This window comes from Triticum aestivum, chromosome 1B (genome assembly GCF_018294505.1).
Source record: "Triticum aestivum cultivar Chinese Spring chromosome 1B, IWGSC CS RefSeq v2.1, whole genome shotgun sequence".
Taxonomy (NCBI): Eukaryota; Viridiplantae; Streptophyta; class Magnoliopsida; order Poales; family Poaceae; genus Triticum; species Triticum aestivum.
In genome coordinates, this window is record NC_057795.1 from 539,096,797 (window position 1) to 539,114,494 (window position 17,698).

The 17,698-nt window shown below is 42.9% G+C and overlaps 1 protein-coding gene across 1 annotated transcript; it reads left to right on the top strand.

The window, feature by feature from the left end:
• The first annotated feature begins 6,504 nt into the window (after positions 1–6,504).
• Positions 6,505–9,242, top strand: LOC123079566 (uncharacterized). The gene is made up of 4 exons (XM_044502360.1): positions 6,505–6,678; positions 7,781–7,830; positions 8,287–8,671; positions 8,849–9,242. Exons 1-4 carry the CDS (start codon positions 6,505–6,507, stop codon positions 8,909–8,911), a joined length of 672 nt encoding a protein of 223 aa, XP_044358295.1. The 3' UTR covers positions 8,912–9,242.
• Positions 9,243–17,698: the final 8,456 nt, after the last annotated feature.

The following is a 17,698-nucleotide window of genomic DNA, read 5'->3' on the forward strand; positions in this document are numbered from 1 at the left end:
GTTATGTTGTGACGTTAGATAGCCACAAGGCATTCCTCCGGTATCCGGGAGTTGTATAATCTCATAGTCGGAGGAACATGTATTTGACATGAAGAAAGCAATAGCAATAAAACTAAACGATCATAATGCTAAGCTAATGAATGGGTCTTGTCCATCACATCATTCTACTAATGATGTGATCTCGTTCATCAAATGACAACACATGTCTATGGTTAGGAAACTTAACCATCTTTAATTAACGAGCTAGTCTAGTAGAGGCTTACTAGGAACACAATATTTTGTCTATACATTCACACATGTATCAAGTTTCCGGTTAATACAATTCTAGCATGAATAATAAACATTTATCATGAAATAAGGAAATATAAAATAACAACTTTATTATTGCCTCTAGGGCATATTTCCTTCAAGAGGGCTCATTCGTTTTTGGAGGTTTTTCTTTGTGCGTTTAGGGTTTGTGTTCTGCTCACGAAGACGAGACGACGACGGCTTCTTGAAGTTGGAATAAGATTCTCCCCGCCTAGTCCCCGTTCTGGTGGCACGTCTAGTATCAACGGAGGGCGTGTGGAGGTGTATCTCCGATAGATCTCGCGGGATTTGGTCGGCGTTTGTCTTTGATGGATCCACATGGATCTAGCCTTCGTTAGTATGTGTTCTGTGTCTTCAGATTGGATCCTTCTATTCTAGTTTCTCTTCATCCGCGACGATTGGTGTTCTGGTGCATTGGCCCTTTTGGTCCTTAGCATGATGACTTCCCGACCGTCTACTACAACAAGGTTTGCCTGGCTCCAATGAGGGAGGGACGATGATGGCGGCGCGCCTTCGGCTCATTCTAGTGCTTGTAGTCGTCGTGGTCTATGGACCTGGATGTAATTTTTAATTCTAGTGTTCTTTGTACTGCTTTGAAAGATAATGAATAGATTAGAAGTTAATCCTGCAACAAAAAAATTGTACTCAAGAAAATCTATAACAATTGTTTTACCATAAAAAGAACTACTAAAAATTGTATGCATTCAAACAATGGAAAGGGATCTCTTAGAAAAAAGAAACTGAATAACCGCTGCTGAAGACGAGAACGGAGGGATAAAAAATGCGAGAATGATGCTTGGTAGGGATGGCAATGGGTACCCATTACCCACGTACCCTGCGGGTAAAAACCCTATTAGGGCAAGGGTATGGGTCAAAAAAATACCCATAGGTAGACAAATAGGAAATTTTTATACCCATTGGGTATAGTGGGTACGGGTATGATTTAGTATAACCCATACCCATGTACCCATGTACCCGCATAATATTCTGACTATATTATTTATTCACATATTAAACATATTATATGTACATAAATCCCACAACCCTAAAAAGACCTCATCACACATTCATGTTAGGCCGATGCACCACAATAGCTAGCCCACGAACGAGTATGTGTTGCTATCATGATGTGTTGTTGTTTATAAATTATTATTATAAGTTGTTGTTTATGGCTATGTAATGTTTAAATTGTGTGTTGCAAATCTGGTTAATTTTACCCATGGTACCCATTTACCCTGATGGGTGATGGACATCGGAAAAAATTGTACCCGTCAATGAGTATGGGTAAAGTTTGAGATGACGGGTAAGGGTATGGGATGGCTTCACCCATATTCAAACCATGCGGGTGCCATCCCTAGCTTGGTGGCATCGAACAGGGAAACAAGCTTAGCTTCTGAATATAAAAAGAAAAATGCCACCTTCCCCTAAAAAAAATGCCACCTAAAAAGACTGCTCCAGGCGCTACCTACATGGGCCATGGGCCTGTACTGCTCATACGACAATACGAACAGCCGGTCCGCTCATCTCGCAGAAATAACTGCACTTTTAGTTACTGAAAAAAATAAATTAACTGCACTTTTAATCCAACGGTCGACAAAGTGAATGAGACAAAAATTAAATCTCAGCTAGCTGAGTTTTAGCAATCGCATAAAGTTACAGGTGTTGTTAAGAAAAACTAATTAAGAAATACTTCTTTCAAAGATCACCCTCCCCCTCCCCAAGATGCGACAAGTGGCGTCCCGTGAGTTTTCCCTTTTTTCGTAGATCCGTTTATTCAAAATGTTTTATCTTAAACCATGCATCCAAATCTTGAACCATTTTCACCGTTAGATTCCTCCCGTCGAGATCTTCAACACTGGATCTCATGTTGATAGGTTTTGACAAACTTTTTTTGCAAAAAAATATATGGAAAAACCGATCGAAAAAATCGAACTGGGGGCACATTTTCTTTCCTTTTGGGAAGCCGTTTCCGAGAGGCACGGCCATACCCCTCGCGAAAGAAAATCCGTGCCTCTCGCAAGAAAAAATCATGCCTCTCCTAGAAAGAAAAATAGAAAATGTAGTTTTTTTTCATTTCCGAGATGCACGACCGTGCCTCTCGCGGAAAAAAAGAGAAAACACGTATTTTTTTCTGTTTCCCAGAGGTACGGCCGTGCCTCTCGCGGAAGCAAGGTCATGCCTCCCGCGAAAAAAAAAGAGAAAACATGTTTCTTTTTCGTTTTCAAGAGGCACGGCCGTGCCTTCCTCTTGCGGAAGCAAAACCCTGCCTCCCGCAGAAGAAGAAAAAAGAGAAAATACACTTTTTTCATTTCCGAGAGGCAGGGCCGTACCTCTCGCGAAAGAAAAACCATATTTCTCACGAAAAAAAATGCGTCTTTTGCGTAAAAACAATTTGTCGAAAAGTTAAGAAATACTGATTGAAAACTGAAAAGTAAAAAAAATAAAAAAACACCTAAAAAGCTAAAATTGCATGTGAAAAAATAAATTAAAAAAACAAAATTCAAAAGGGAGCGCCCAGAGTGCAACATATGGCGACGGCTGAGTGCGAACTCTCAGCGCATCCCATATGATCGTTGGGGAGGCTCCCAAAGAGTTGCTCTCAAAAAGTAGACAAGCCGTTTGACTGCATCTCGTGGACGCCCAAAAATGACACGAAATATAAAAAATGTAGACCTGTCCGAGCGCCAGAGCTATTTCTCCCCTACTGGGAGAGATCCTTCGGTCACGTCTCTCGCACTGGACTAAATGGGCCGGCCAACACTGTAGATACCATAGCGGTTCTATGGACAGGTTCATACTGGTTTTTCTAACCTGTCATGTGATTTATTTTTCTTACGTTTAGGTGTGTTATGGGTTTTTCATTGGCTTCTCTTTTGTTTTCTTTGGGTTTTTTTCTTTTATCAATACATGCATACTTTTTACAGCACACACTGAACATTTTTTTGCACATCTGAAACATTTTTGCACACATTGAACATTTTCAAACACAAGATTAATATTTTTTTAAATATATGTTTTGAACATCTGTTCAGAATACATGTTAAACATTTTTCAAACACAAGTTGAAACATAGTTTTCAAAGATATGAAATGTTTTTCTAAAACTATGCGAATAAGTTTACATTGTATATTAAAAAATTGAATGTCATGATTAATTTTTTAAAACCCATGAACAATTCTTAAACGTAACATACATTTTTAAAATGGTTGAAAACATTTTTTTAATTACACAAGCATTTTTTTAAATTGAATGGACATTTTTTCGAAAGGTCATGTATACTTTTCTGAAATGCGTGGTCAATTTTTAACCACAAACATTTTTTTGAATGTTACTAACTTTTTTATAAAAACTATGCTCACAAATATTTTATGCTGTGTTAAAATTATAAAAAATCAAATATTCAGGTAAAATTTTGGAATGTATGTATTTAGATTTTTTTTAAATATGAACAAAAGAAAAAAGAAAACAAACTAGCCCATAGGGAGCTACTAGGGTCGGCCCAATGGTAGCGAGGAGAGGGTGCCCTTCAGGCGAGACTTCATTTGGTCTCGCAACAGGAGATACAAAGCCACTCCCTCGACCGAGGCCGACGAACTGCCAACAACAGTGAGCTACTCAAGGAATTCATTTGCCTAAAAAAACTCAAGGGAGCTTGGTGTGGGCCACGGCCGCATGAAGCAAGCGATTGTTGGCCGAGACCACCACGCCACACCGCCTTCCATTTGTCATCTCTCCTGCTCGCCGACCGTCTACCGACACTGGCCCTGCCCTGTCCTGTCTAAGCTGTTACATTCATCGATTTTCAGCCATCCCTCCCTCCATAGTTTCTTCCTCAATAATTTGCCCCCCCCCCTCCCGCCCCTTTTCTCGACGTCTGCGACCTTCGTCGCACACGTATCCCACACTCCTGGATTTCTTCCGCAGTGATACTCACACTGTAGCAGCGAGTGGTCGGCTCCGGCTTGGCGTCATCCTCGTCTCCATCAGCGCTGGCGGAGTAGGCCATGTCATCCCCGGCTCAGGCTCGCTCTCTCACACCTGGTTTGTCATCACCGCAGTACCCTATTGCACGCAAATTGAATCGTTGAAAGCACACATAGGGCCACATGCATTTAGCACCAATGCAGAGGCAGGAGGTTTTTTTTTGCGGGGGGCAGGGGCGGAGGTTTCAACACCTCCTTTTCAAAAAAAAAGGAGATTGGGTTATTAGCTGAAATGAAAGCTTCAAGTAGTATTGTGTGGCGGTATTTCCGTACTGAGTGGAGGATGCACAACACGGCAACAAAATGAACCCGATGCTGGATAGCCGGTGTATATGGTTGTCTGCATGAGGCCCAACCAGGCCCGCGCGGGAAGAATCCGGTTTGTTTGGTAACCTATATACACTGTTGGGCCTGCATCGCACGCTTCCTAAAGAAGCCCAGAGCATGGCTCACTGGAAACGCTCGAATCGACAGTTTCTCGCGAGCCAGGCCGAGGCGAGCGCAAGCGAGCGGGCCCTTGCACGAGTGGAGACCGGAGGGATGCGAGGTGATTACGTGAGGTCTTCTTCAACCTCCAGAAAGCTTCTCTCTAATCTTCTCTTTTCCTTGTCCCTCTGATCTACACAACGATGCTTCGATTGGAGGTAAGCTCTACACAAAAAGATGCACCTTGACGATACGGTTCAATTCGGGTGACCAGTTCGTAGTTTCGTCGACGGGAAGTTCTTTATTTCATGTTCCCGTTTGGAGCTATTCTGAACGAATTTTGTCAGATTCGTCTCACACGATCGATCGTTTGAAATTTTCTTTGACCAGCAGCCTAATCTCGCAGTTCTGCACAAAATTCGTGTTGTAAGTTTTTGATTTCGACGATCATAACTTCATCTCTCCTTGAACAACAGTCTAGTGCACTGACGCCGCCATGTCGAGCTCCTCTGTCCTCTGCTCAGAGCCCTCCTATTCGTCCCTCTCGACGCCGAAGCCCTTCTCCTTGATCTCCTTGCACACGTCCTACTACACTAGAGTCGTTTCCAGTGCCGCTCATCTCGGCCTACTCTCTGTCGTTCTCCTACTGCACTAACGCTGCAATGGCGCGCACACTGCAGTTGGTCGCGCCGCCGATGGGGTTGATCATCTTGGCCTTCTCTCTCTCGCACTACTACACTGGAGTCATTTTCAGCGTCGATCATCTCGGCCTGCTCTCTCGTCTACTGCACTGACGATACCATGGCGCGAGCACTGCATTCTCCTTCTTTGTCGACTGTCTTTGCGCGAGTACCGCAACTAGTTCACCGACGGTGTCGCTCGCCGTGCCGCCGACGGGGTCGCTCGCCCACGACTCCATGCTCGTCATGTCGGACACGGCGCCACAGCCACTATCCACCGCAGTCGCCATGGTTCGGCGCACACTGCATTTCTTCTCCCCCTTCCTCTGCTATCTCTTAACCCTGTGTGCTAAGTGAAGTGCTAACTCTTAACCATACCCCATGCGGGCAACCAAACAACGTGTAGTTGTATGCGCCGAGACAATGCAGGCAACCAAACAACGTGACAAAGTTGATCCCCTAATGCAGGAAGTCCATATGCAGGTAACCAAACAATTTGCAGATGTCGCATATGAGGATATTTTTTCAGAGACAGGCTGAGTGAAGAAGTGTATGCAACGCAGGTACTGTAGCTGACAGCAACCAAACACGCACTATGTAGCACCACTAGTGCGCCCTGCAAAATCCACCGCTCCTTTGGGAGACACAGAGGCCAATGTTATTGTACTACACTAGTGTCTCCTGCAAACGTAGTGCTCACTTTTTGGGATGCGATTAAATTATGTTGGCATGCCGGACCCTTCATCATCATTTAAAAGAAGTATTGTCCCTGACGAAAATGTGTCCCCAGATCAGTTTCTCTGGCTCACAGCATGCACACCATAGAAGGCTCGGAGCCTCGGACTCGACACAAAGCAAAGCACGCCATAGAATAGAAGGCTATCAACTTCAAAGAATGCAGTGCATTTTCAGCAGGCTGCGAGGAGCCAGGAGTAAAGTAATCTCCTGTCGACTGATTGGCCGCGTCCCCGGGCAGTCGGGACACTCTGAAACCAGGAGATCGAACTGGCCGTGCGTGTCGGTGCCATCCGGGCAAACGGGAACAAAACGGCGAGTGCACACCACGGCAGCCGCCAGCCAGGCGCGGCTATTGCCAACTTGCTGCCATGCGGTTTCCCTGCTACGGGCGGCCAGCTCCCAACACGCTGGAAGAACGTACGCCTATAATGCCACCGCCGGTGCAGCAGGTGGCGACTGGCGAAGGGGTCATGGCTATTCTGTCATTTGTATCGTTATTCTCTAATGATGATGAGAGCGGGCGGAAGGTCAAGCAACAACTGGTAATCTGGCAGAGGACGCAAATGCAGCAAAGAGGGTTTTGAGTTTGATACGTGTTGCGTGGTCAATTTTGGCTGTGCGCCAACTGCTCGTGTAATCATCGGGAAGGCGTCTTCGATTATCAACTAGGAGTGGTTAATCAGGTGGTGGGTGCACATGCACACTTGGAATTGAGGTGGACATGGCCACCGGTCTGCGCTTGGCTGCGTGAGCCGTATACCTTGGCCGTTCCGTCAGTCCCGCTAAATACCTGAATCTCTCCATCTAGAAATGACGAGGCATCGTTTGTTTGGTGAACAGGGCTCGCATGCCTGCACGATACAGTTGGCACCGTGTGTACCACGAGCAAGGAGCCAAGAAGCACGAAATACTGAAGGATTAAATGAGACAAAATACTGAAAGACCTGACACCTCTCGTCTATGGGCTTTCCAAAAGAAAGAATTGGAGTGTGAAGCAAGCCCTTCGTGGGAGGGATGGATCATGTTGATCAAAATGAGTAATGAGATAAACGTGGCTCATATGTTGGAGTTCGTCGACCTTTCGACTCATCTATGCTAAGTCCACCTTAATAGCGATACCAAGGATGACATAAGTTGAAAACTTTTCACAAATGGGGATTATTCGCAGCTATGGCTTACAAAGCACCTTAATAGCGATACCGAGGATCACATAAGTTGAAAACTTTTGACAAATGGGGATTATTCTCGGCTACGGCATACAAAGTACCTTAATAGCGACATTGAGGATGACATAAGATGGAAACTTTCGACAAATGGGGATTCAGCGGCGGCGGCTTGCATAGCACAATTCTTGAGGCTACTCTAACTTCAATGAACGATGACATAAAGTTTAATATTATGTATGAAAACAACGACCCAAGTTGCATCACGAGAACTGCATCTATATCTAGAACATCAATGTATTATTGAAGGGAGATGGTTCAAAACTATGTGCACATGCAAAGCATCTAATTTTGAACTGATTCAACAAACTAAACCTCTTTTCGTCCTATTGGTGACCGTGGAAAAAATCTCATATCCTCAAACCAGCATAAACTTTGAGCTCTTTATATTTAATTAGTAAATGCGTACGTGAAATTTCAGTTAATATTAGGGATGAATCAATTGCACGTTGATATTAGGTCAGATATCAAGTACATGTTAATAATTATGTGATTAGCGTAAACATGTTGAGCGCTCATCATTAAAAATCATTGGATTGACATGCTTCGATGGCCGAGAAGCACGAGATACTGACGAAGGATTAACCTAGGGTGATGGCTAGTGACAAGAAAGGGAATATGATAAACGTGGAAATAATGAGTGATTATATAAAAAATGTTGGATGGATATTGTGTTACTTAAAGATACAGTTTTTATAATGTACAAAGAAAGGAAAATTAATCAATGCCCATGGCGTTAATATGAACACTAGTAGGGGACATAACTACTATGACCTATTGGCAAGAACAATAGCAGGATAAAAAAAGGCTAGCTAACTACTCCACTCAGCGGCGGCGCTGGGGTCTTCCTGGGTATTCCCTGGAATACCCAAGATTTAGGCCCAAAAAAATCAATATACATATTTAATATTGGCCCATCCCAAACAGAGGACAAAGTCACGCAGCGAACCAGACGTGTGTCTCGTTGTACGCGCGGGCGAGGAACCTATCGACCAGTTCCAGTCTCCCTTCCCCTCCCCCGATTCCTCCCAAACTTAGCGTCGCGGCAGCGGCCGTGAATCCAGGTCTGGCCGGCCCTCTCCTTCCCTCCCCTCGGCAGTACTGCCCATCCGGCCTCGGATCCCGGCTCCGGCAGTCCGGCTCCGCCCCTCCCCTCCCCGAACTGCATCTGGTCCGCCTCCGACTGGGTCTCCTACTCTCCTTCTCCTCCGCCTTCGAGTTCGAGATCCGGCCGGCCTCCAGTGCTCTCTTGACTACTCCACTGCTGATCGTCTCCTCCAGCAGACCAGCACAGATCCAGTGCTCCACCAAGGTATTTTTTGGCTTTTTGTCCTCTGTTTTTTTTTATAAAATCTGAAGATTTGTTTGTAAACTGAAATTGAACTAAATGAACATTGGAGTTTGAAGGACAAGGATGTTTATGTGATGGATTTGATGCCACATTGCCACTGCCACTGATTTCTACTTTGTTTATGTGATTGTGACGTAGATGAAGAAGAAAGATATTAGCTTGTTTGAATTGTGGGACAAATCTTCAAAGGCAAGGAAATGAGTTCTACATCCACACCAACTGCTCTTTCCGTTGAGGTTGAGAGCAACCTACAGCTAGCACTAGTGCATACACATGACGAAGCTCCACAACTGGAGAGGGAGAGAGGCTCCCCGTCCCCAATTGTAGAAGATGATGAAGCAGTTGATGAAGATGATGAACCAAGTCCCCAATTCGAAGCAGATTTGGCGGCTCTGGAACGTGATTCTGGCAAGCGACTTCCCATATCTTCATATCATGTCAATGGCCGGGATGTAATTAGAAGGAGATACATTGACTTGGGAGCTTGTCAACCAAAGGGTCACAAATTTGAGATCAGAGATTTTAGTGAACATCCCCGTCACTTTTGTCCTTCTTGGTTTAAGGATTACAAGTGTGAAAGATCGTGGATGTCGCCTAGAGGGGGGAGGGGGTGAATAGACATTTTAAAATAATTATGGTAGAGGCTTGAACAAATGCGGAATAAACCCAACGGTTAATTTGTCAAGCACAAAACCTACAACAACTAGGCTCACCTATGTGCACCAACAACTTATGCTAAGCAAGATAACTAACTATGTGATAGCAAGATATATGACAAAGAACAATATGGCTATTACAAAGTAAAGTGCATAAGTAAAGGGCTCGGGTAAGAGATAACCGAGGCATGCAGAGACGACGATGTATCCCGAAGTTCACACCCTCGCGGATGCTAATCTCCGTTTGGAGCGGTGTGGAGGTACAATGCTCCCCAAGAAGCCTAGGGCCACCGTAATCTCCTCACGCCCCCGCACAATGCAAGATGCCATGATTCCACTAAGGGACCCTTGACGGCGGTCACCGAACCCATACAAATGACAACCCTTGGGGGCGGTCACCGAACCCGTACACTTTGGCAACCCTTGGGGGCGGTCACCGGTACCCGTCAAATTGCTCGGGGCGATCTCCATAACCTAATTGGAGACCCCGACATTTGCCCGGAGCTTTACACCACAATGATTGAGCTCCGAACAACACCAACCGTCTAGGGCGCCAAGGCAACCAAAAGGAACAAGCTCTAGGGTGTCCAAACACCCAAGAGTAACAAGTTCAAGGGTACCAAGCACCCAAGAGTAATAAGCTTCTCAACTTATAACTTCCACGTATCATGTGGAGAACTCAAACCGATGCACCAAATGCAATGGCCAGGGCACATGGAGTGCCCAAGTCCTTCTCTCCCAAATCCCACCAAAGCAACTAATGCTAGGGAGGAAAATGAGAGGAAGAACGAAAGAAGAACACGGAGAACTCCAAAATCTAGATCCAAGGGGTTCCCCTCACTTAGAGGAGAAAGTGATTGGTGGAAACGTGGATCTAGATCTCCTCTCTCTTTTCCCTCAAGAACTAGCAAGAATCATTGGAGGGATTGATAGTTAGCAAGCTCGAAGAAGCTAAACAATGGGGGAAGAACACGAGCTTAAGAGATGAGGTTCATTGGGGAAGAAGACCCCTTTTTATAGGTGGGAAAAAATCCAACCGTTATGCTCACAGCCCGCACAGAGTGGTACTACCGCTCCAAGGAGCGGTACTACCGCTAGGGCTGCAGTACCCCTTTGAAACACAATATCGAGGAGGCAAAAAGGCCAGAAGAACCGTCGGAGCGGTAGTACCGCTTGACCTCACGGTACTACTGCTAGGGGTAGCGGTACTACTGCTAAGGGTAGCGGTACTACTGTTTGCGAGCGGTACTAAAAAATTACATCCGGGCCTACCACCGCAGGACTTGGGACGAGTTTTTGGTCTGGAGCGATACTACCGCGGAGGAGCCACGGTAGTACCGCTCTGGAGCGGTAGTAAAAAATTACATCCGCTCCAATTTGCGGTAGTACCGCTGCAGCCTTTTCAGAACACCAAAACTGCCACAACTTTTGCAAACGGACTCCGAATTCGATGAAAGCAAGTTGTTGGAAAGCTAGCGACAAGGGCTAACACAATCTTGAAAGAAATATCAATAAGAAGCAAATTAGAAAAGGCCCATAAGAAAATGGTGAGAACCCTTCCTCGGATAAGACCAGTAAAATCTCCAACACCGAAAACATCATAAAAGACGCATGCGAACTCCGTTTTCGATGAATTCAAGCTTGTCATCAAGATGACCATAAGCTCTAAGACTCACAAAGAGAACCAAACAAGAAGCAAGAAACAAGATGCAAGGATGCAATGGTTTGAGCTCTCTACTAACGATATGATTAAGCTACCAACTTGAGGGCCCCCCTTGATAGTATGGCAAACGATCCTATAACCCGGTCTCCCAACTACCACCATGAGACCGATAAAATAGAAAACCTATCAAGGGAAAACCTTTGCCTTGCACATGGTCCACTTGAGCTAAATGATGACGATCTTGACTCCCTCAAGTTGGACCACCTTTCTTGATTGCGTTGGCTCGATGAAGACTAGATGATTGCTCCCCCATAGTCCACTATGGGTGAGCCACTCTTCGGCTCATCTTCACAAGTCCATTGTCACCACAATGGGCGGCAAGCTACAAGCACTTGATCTCTTCGTGATGCATCACTTGAACTTACACACCGCATCCTAACCCCACAAAGAACTCTCACGAATACCATGGGTTAGTACACAGAGCGTAATTGACAATGCTTACCATACCATGGGATCACTTGATCCCTCTTGGTACATCTTCTACGCTTTATGAGTTGATCAACTTGATTCACTCTTGACTTAGTCTTGGTCAACCTTGAATATTTCCAACTCTCTTCCTTTGGATGATGTCTTGAAGGTAAACATGAGTGATCACACAATCTTCTTCTTCAAAACATGCTTGCAATAAGCTCAACACTCACATGACCAATCTTTGGATAATTCCTTAATAGCACCTTGGTCAACTCATAAACTCCTTGAAACCAACACATGGACTTCAAGAAAAGCCTATGGACAAAACCTTCAAAAATGACTCAAGGCAACCATTAGTCCATAGAGATTGTCATCAATTACCAAAACCAAACATGGGGGCACCGCATGTTCTTTCAATCTCCCCCATTTTGGTAATTGATGACAATCACTTTCAAGAGAGTTTATAAAAGGAATTATGCATCACCATGCAATGCAACAACCAATGATGCATGAGAATGGGATGCATCACCATGCAATGCAACAATCAATGATGCATGAGAATGGGATGCAAATGCTTAGGAACAAAACTCTCTGAAACTCCTCCCCATTGGCATCGATTGCCAAAATGGGTGAAAAGCTTAGAAGGCCAATATAAAAAGTGTTCCTCCATAAATTGTGTATTTCTCAACAAGAGAGTGGAATGCAATACACATGTTCAACGGTAAATACTTGGAGGAAGACAAACTATATTGCGGCCCAAAGATTGCAAAAGAAAGATATGCCACAAAGACATAACAAAGAGAGACACAAGCAATCAGAAGATACCAATTGAAGCAAGAAATCAACGGATATCAATTGAACCAACTAGACCAATGATCCTACGTGCGACATGAATAAAGATATTATGATATGATCAGAGGATTGTTCTAAAGAAACTAGAGAAGCTCCCCATGATTTGTGCACGTCAAGAATTTTTGTATTTGGATACAGAGTGCACAAAATAGGATCATAGCTCCCCCAAAATCAATAGAAACTAACAACAAGTGCAAGAGAGCATATAGGAAACTAAGCCTAGTACTTGGAACAAACACATGGTTGAGCAAAAAGTAAAAGAGGCAACTTAAGAATAGGCTCAACCAAAATGATGTGTGTGAGTCATGGCAAATCACATGAGAAGACTAATATACGGATGAGCGTAAGCATCAACATAGTCTCGAATGAATGAGATACACGGTACAAAGCCTTTCATTCCTACACACAACTAAGCAAATGGGTGCACAAGAACACTAAATATGCAAAATGAATAACCAACACTTGTGACAACCCAAGGTGAAGATAGAAAGCATAAGCATCATCAAGACATGGGATACCAATTAAGCCTCGTGAAGACAAGCATGAGGAAAATAATCTTCACCACACAAGAGTGCATCAAGATGCAACGAGATAAGACACGCACTCAAGGCAAAAGCTTTCATGGAGCCACCAAATAAATAACAAAAGAAGGACAAGGTGGACGTGAAAGAAAAGATATCATCTGGAGATGTAATTTCTCTCCAGTGTATAAGGGTCTAGGTAGACGAAATCATGACGATATATATATCTACAAAGAAGGATGTACACCCGAAATAGTTACAACACGAAGAAACAAGATATCCAAAAGGAAGTCATACATATACCAATAAGATATGTGCTTGGAAGCATAGCCCAAGGCTAGATATGGTCTTATTGTATATAAATGAATTCCTACCACACAACCATCAAAGACATCACAACTAGCAACAAGAGATCATTGTTGGGATGCTTTGAGAAAGGAAACAAGTATCACAAGAAAGAAAGAATAACATGCCATGATACAATCTACACACGATTGATGCAATAATGTGCATGTAGTAGATGATGATACTTGTTACCGAGATAGAATTGGAAGGATGAAGTAGATATCAATTGAAGGTAGAAAGTAGTTCATTGATCATCCTAGCTTGACTCCAATATGCACATGGTGACAACACCTTCCTTTTGAATGAGCCGAGTATCCAATGCATCTCCAATTGTTCCTAGAACAACAACACAAACAAAATGGTACCCGAACTCATTGGGACCAAAGAGTTAGAGAACCAACAATACATAGGATAAACTCCACATAGATATGTGCATATAGATATGAAAATGAATCTCATGCACATCTCATCCCATTTGAGACTTGGTGGAGTTTCCCCTATATATTTGATCAAAGAAAGAAAACATGCAAAAGGAACTACATGAAGTTAAAATACATGCTCAAGACTTTCAAGACCCGATAACAAAATACAAGGAAATACCAAGTGAAAAGAATACCAAATGGAGAAATCATCACTTGGAAGATATCATTAAAAGATACATCAAGGAATGAGATATCCATTGGAACCCACAAAATGATATCGAACTCCCAAAAGAGAGGATGGTTCCAAACAAACCAAGCTCTCTACAAAGTTTCATGATGGCACAAGTACCAAAAAGAAACGGCTTTCCGTCCACCAACACACACTTAAAATGGATCACAAGTTTAGTGTTTTATAGAAAATAGGATAGCTCCCCCACGAGTTGTGCATTATAGAGAATTTGCATTTGAATACAAAATGCACAAGGTAGGATCACCACGTTGACTATATCAAGGAAAGCACTAGACAAGATCAAGAAAACAACAAGATCCTCAAGTGGCATGGAAGGCAATGGGAGTTGACACAAACTTGGCAAGAGATAAGGCAAATAAAAAGCAAACGCCAACATGAAGATGATCAATAATTTCTACCACACATAAGTGAGTACCAATTTTCAATAGACAAGAAGTATTTGGAAATAATTCCCGGTGGTAGATAGCGAAGATATCCGACATCATCTTCACACCAAACACAAGCAAATTGCAACTTGTAGAGCTAACATGCCACCTAGGAACAAGATAATGTACAATATCAATTCTAGGTGACAATATCTCAAATGTACACATTTTCTAGGATAGTAATATACACATAGCATATTACTCCCCCATAATGTGATACCAATGAAGAAAACTTAACAAGAGGCAATAAGAGGATCCAACAAGAGATAATTAATGGACAAATTAGAATTTGAATTTCTCATGAGAAGACATACCACATAGCAACTAGATAATCTTGAAATATCAATACTAGATTGTATTACTCATGTACACACATTTATAGGATTGTGAGGTGCACAAAGCACATCACTCCCCCATAATGGACATTCCATTAATCTCTCACAAGAGCCAACTAAGAAATAAAAAAGATGCACTAAGGCTCAATGAACGACGCACAAGTACATGATGTGCAAACCAACATACACAAAGGCAATTTGGAGACACATCATATACAAACACATGCAAGGAAAAAAACCAAAACATGCAAGGGGGCAAGTAACTTTCAATGTAAGCAATTTAAGTACAAGTTACCGCAAGGAGGCACATTGGATATAAGATATAGACTTGATGATTCAATTGACTTGGCTTGAGACAATAAGAGTGATTAAGTCCCCTTAATTCTTCATAATGTAGCCAAGTCTCCAATGCCCTCCAACAACACCTATTGATCAAGTTTGAGCTAGTTGGTCCCCAACCAAGTTGGGTCCTAAGAGATTAGTCACAATAGGCTTGGCTACCCAAATGGTTCTTTGCTTCAAACCACTTTGAGTACCAACAAACTTGGCAACCACATTGCCAACCTTATCCTTCCCAAGAGAATAAACATCATCAATAATAATTGGGTTGGATAAGTTACCACTAGTGCATGAAGAAGCGAGGTGACCTTTCTCACGACATAGGTAGCAATGTCTACTCTTCATATTCTTCTCACTTGATTTCTCAACTTGAGAAGCATTAGCTTGAGTCTTCTTGGGAAGAGACCTTTCTTCAACTTGAGTTTGAGCATGAGAATGCACTTGTAGCCGCTTCCCTTGTTTCTTGTCACTAAAGGCCTTCTTCTTCAATGGGCAAGATCTAACATGATGCCCTTCAATTTTGCACTTGAAGCAAATAATCTTGGCCGAACTCTTGACTTGTTTTTGGCCCTTCTTGTTGTTGCTCTTGGACTTCTTCTTCTTATTGGAGTTGAATCCAAGTCCACCTTTGTCATTGGGGGATTTTTGCACACTCAAGATATTGTTGAGTGTGGCCTTCCCTTCATGACACTTTTCCAAGTCTTTCTTCAAAGAAGTGACTTGGGCCTTGAGCTCTTTGATTTTCTCTACATGGTTAGTCTCAACACAAGTACTAGTGGAAGTATAAGATTCATCGTTAGAGCAACAAGGCAAGGAAAGCAATTCATCACAAGATGTACCAACATTGTGAGTAGATGAATTACAAGGACTAGCACATGGCAATATAGCACTTTGACTAGATGTAGTGCTAGTATCCACATGAGGCTCAGTAGATGTTACCTTAGCAAGCATGGCCTCATGAGCTATCTTTAGCACATTATGGGATACTAGAAGATCATCATGAGAGTTTGAGAGCTTTTCATGACTTTCTTCCAATTTCCCATATTTGCTAGATAGCAACTCAAGTTGAGCACGTAGCTCAACATTCTCCTTCAATATGGATGCTTCACAAGAGATAGAGTTAGTAGCACAAGCATCATCATTAGCAACAAGAGGAGAAGACAACTTGGCAAGCTCTTTTGAATATGAAGCTTTAAGTTGAGCATGAGACTCGGTGAGTTTGATGAGCTCACTCCTAATGACCCTTGAGTCATTTTTGAGGTGCTCAAAGTCCTCAAGGAGTTTAGCATGCTCAACTTCAAGCTCCTCATTTTTAGTTTGAAAATCGTTGGCCACCTCAAGAGCTCTATCACGAGATTCCCTCACTCTAGGTAATTCTAAAGCAAAAGTCTCCTCAAGAGATTCCTTGGTGGTTTGTTCAAGTTCAAGAGCTTGAGAGAGGTCCGCAATCTCATTAGCGTAATCACGCTCATGAACTTAAATTTTCTCAATGGTGACCTCATGCTCCTCGAGATGAGATTCCAACTCGTCAATATATTTCTTGCCCTCAATGGCAATGGACATAATTTCCATGAAGTTGGAACGAGCGATTTTATTTTTATGAAGAGGTTTAAAAACCATTTCCCCCTTAATTTTTAAGGAGGTAACATTATCATTCTCTTCATCATAATCAACATCGTCATCATTCTTGCCATCATCAATATCATCACAAGATATATTGGGATTCAAAGTGGGAGATACCTTTGAGGCCTTGGCCATAATGCAAAATGCAATAGATGATGATGTAGGATCCCTTGAAGCACCATAAAACACCACATATTGTTCCATGGAGTGCTGGGTTTCCTCTACATTGTTAGCACAACAATTCGAGGAAATAGATGCATTTTTATCATGGCAATAAGACATAGCAAGCATATCATCATGAGATTTAGTCAAGCAATTTCTACATGATATGCAAGGACTATCAACACAAGCATGTGAAACATTTGGAGTGCTTGAAGTGTTAAAGCCCAAAGAAGGAGCATTGCAATAATATAGTGGTGAAGGATCATCCACAATAAGCATACTATCATCATTGCAATGACCAACACTACTCACCATATCATTACCTTGTGGGAAACCACACGTAGGTGTAGTAGAAGAAGTTGAGAAGACTATATGACCGAAGGTGGAGGGAGAACAATCATCCCCACAAATCTTGGACACACCATATTTATCTTGAAGCTTCGTCCACAAATCATGAGCATCCCAGAACGGCATGAGTTGAAATATAACTACATTTCTCAAAGCATCGAAAAGCACATTAGAAGCTTGAGCATTGAGATAAAAGTTTTTCTCATCCTCTAAAGAAAATCTTTGGGGATCCTTTGGAGGAGAAAAACACATATCTATAATTCGCTCTAAATTTGGGTCCATGACCCTAAAGAGATTAAGCATGCGAATTACCCAAACATCAAAATTTGTGCCATCGAAACTAAGAGTGTCAGAGAATCCTAATCCCCCAGTCGACATCTTTACTCTCTAGGCGGTAAAGCCTAATAAAGAGAGACGAGGCTCTGATACCAATTGAAAGATCGTGGATGTCGCCTAGAGGGGGGGGGGGTGAATAGGCATTTTAAAATAATTACGGTAGAGGCTTGAACAAATGCGGAATAAACCTAACGGTTAATTTGTCAAGCACAAAACCTACAACAACTAGGCTCACCTATG